This window comes from Theobroma cacao, chromosome 10, assembly GCF_053813885.1.
Source record: "Theobroma cacao isolate CCN51 chromosome 10, ASM5381388v1, whole genome shotgun sequence".
Taxonomy (NCBI): Eukaryota; Viridiplantae; Streptophyta; class Magnoliopsida; order Malvales; family Malvaceae; genus Theobroma; species Theobroma cacao.
Genome location: NC_142648.1, coordinates 23,662,472 through 23,665,288, shown reverse-complemented (window position 1 = coordinate 23,665,288; position 2,817 = coordinate 23,662,472). Strand labels below are relative to the sequence as shown.

The following is a 2,817-nucleotide window of genomic DNA, read 5'->3' as shown; positions in this document are numbered from 1 at the left end:
GGATCTCCCGGCAGTCTCGGGGTCCGGTAGCGACCGAGGAAGGGTCGTTACAAAAAGTACCTATTAATTTATATTAATTACAAGTGATGAAGTCAGTTTAGCGTTAATTAACCATGATCATTATAGTATCTATATCGGGAAACTATATATTCTACAATTTATTTTATATTGGAGATCGACATTTGCTTTTTGTTCTAAAGTATGATAGAAATTTTCTGTATGAAAAGTATCAAAATTTTTTCATTCTTCTTAATTAATATATTTGTAGTATGAGATTGAGTTTTAATAAAAAATTGTTTAAATTAATATGGATTGTGTGACTTTTTTTGATTGGGTACAAATTAAGATGGATTATGTGATCAGTCAATTCGGTTCCCTTATCATGTAACTTAATAACCAAGTTACACTACCGTAATAAGAAATAAATTTAAGTGCGATAAAGGAGGGCAAACTTTGAAATTTCATATGTGCCGAGGCAACCTTGATTTGTAAGTAAAATCATCCACTTTCCGTAAGTGAGAAATTTATAGGCATCTCCTCAATTAAAGGATCTCCAAAAGTTTCTTTAATTGGCTTCTCTTCACAGTTGGGATGGTGTAATCTCCAATTATCCCCTCGACTAAAAACCCTGCTGTTATTTAATGTCTTTAGAGCCTTTCATAAGATTAAACTAGTTAATTTGAGATATCTCGGTATAATTTCGTCATGGAAGAGAGTTTTCTTGATAAACACCCTGAGAATTCAGTAGTTGAAGTTGATGACGATGTTGTTCACGAGTTACGAGCTCTTACTATTGACGCTCAGATTTTCAGCCTTCACTATCTTTGTACTGTGCTCCATAAGTGCAACTACAGAAGTATATCCAATATGCTGTTTCTCTCTATGTTTTCTGTTTATTCATGTTTTGAGATTTGGGCTTTTAAAGAATTAGTCTTGCTGAGGTGTTACCTGCTCAAGTCTAGTTAAAATTATAGTTTTTACATAAATCTGGAATTTAATGTTGGGTTTGGAGGGATGTTGTTGATGAGATGTAATGTAGTTTAATTTGAGTACAATCAATTTGCTGTAATTTCGAAAGCTTTTTTAATGCTTCCTATAACTAATTGATTTGGTTAAGTTCAAGAATGGAAGCAGTTTTGTCACAATTAATGAATCTTCTTACTCCTTGATTAACCCTGCACAATCCCTTAGGAATTGATAGATTGGAAAATCATGTAATAGAATATTGTCTGAAAGTTATTCATTGTCTTTTTTTTAAAAATATGGATATATATGTTTTAAAATTTATTTGTTTGTAATTCCTTTGCTAGCAAGAAATTAAACGTCCAAAAGAATATATCAGTTATCTTGATTTTTGAAAACCTCCCGTTTTGATATGCAGTTAAAACAACAACATCGGCAGTTGAAGCTCTAGAGATATTGAGAGCAAACAAATATGAATTTGATATTGTGCTTGTTGATGTTGATAGTGCTAGCATTAAGGGTTTTAAGCTTCTGGAGATTACAGAACTTGAGATGTATTTACCGGTGATCAGTAAGTAAAATTAATTATTTTCCTTCAAAGCATTAATTTATATCAAGCAAGCAGATTCTATATAATTTACTCGAAATGTTTAGATCATGCATGCTTTGGAATTATTGCAGTGGTGACGGGAGATGGCAGTCTAGAAAACATAGTCAACGGTCTAATTTATGGTGCTGTAGATTACATCATAAAACCCGTTGGGGTGCGGGAAATCAACAATACTATTTGGCACCGCGTTACTCTCAATAACACCTGGGTTCTCAACAATCTACGGACACCCAAAAATCATCGGACCACCAAAATCTAAAGCCTTTGGAACATTCCAATGCTAGTATTACAGTTGAAGATGATAAGCACAACACTCCATTAGAGGATGCCTCTTCTAGTTGTCAGAAGAAAAGAGGATGGTATGGACCTCGGAGCTTGACGCCAAGTTTGTAAAAGCGGTTCAGACAGTCAAAGGGTAAGTAGAATTAGTTGCTATGTAAGGGTGAATTAAGGGTCTATATCTGTATATAATGACTATATATTCTATATATCCTAGCTGTTACTAAAACAGAGATTATTTCTTTGTGATTATAAGGTTCAATGGTGCATCGAAAAAGGATACTTGAAATTATGAATGAACCGGGACTCACTCGGGGAACATGTCCCTAGTCATCTGCAGGTAACAATATATAGTCTTATACGCATATTAATTTGCATTGCGGCTGAAGATAATAGTGAAATTTTGTCTGTGTAATACCAACCAGAAAGCAAATTGTCCATGCTCCTCCTTATGATCCTTATCTTTTTGTGTCACAGAAATATAGAATGTCGTTGAAGAAGTGCAAAGCTGAAATGAATCAACAAGGTTTTGATATAGAAAGTGTTAGCTGGTATTCATCCACAAAGAGAACTTTTTTCTTTTTTTGAAAGATGGCTTATTATTTGAACCAATAGCTAAAATGTGATAACAACTCTTGAACCAGGATGGTTGAAGACTTCTATTGGCGTAAGAAGACTAGCTTTGGTGAGAAACTAACCCAGTACACTTACAAAAGAGAAATAGCTGCTCACCAAAGCTTTTGGCAGCTCCAATCAAAGAAAATCAAGCCCCTAAACAAACAACTCTCGGGCTAAAGCTTTCAGGATAATACCAAAGAAAAAAACATCGACCTTATGCTAACTGCCCCTAAAAGCCTTACGACGGCATTTTCCTTGAGTCAAAAGACCTTGATTAAAAGAAACTCATTTCCTGCAAGAAATCATGATAAAGCAGCCAAGCCAACAATCATCTTCTCCCTATCATC

General features: G+C 34.4%; 1 protein-coding gene across 1 annotated transcript; it reads left to right on the top strand.

Annotated features, from left to right (window-relative positions):
* The first annotated feature begins 705 nt into the window (after positions 1-705).
* Positions 706-1,832, top strand: LOC148760451 (two-component response regulator ARR10-like). The gene is made up of 3 exons (XM_088810492.1): positions 706-856; positions 1,382-1,534; positions 1,645-1,832. The coding sequence occupies exons 1-3, from the start codon at positions 706-708 to the stop codon at positions 1,830-1,832; spliced, it is 492 nt and encodes a 163-aa protein (XP_088666618.1).
* The last annotated feature ends 985 nt before the right edge of the window (positions 1,833-2,817 follow it).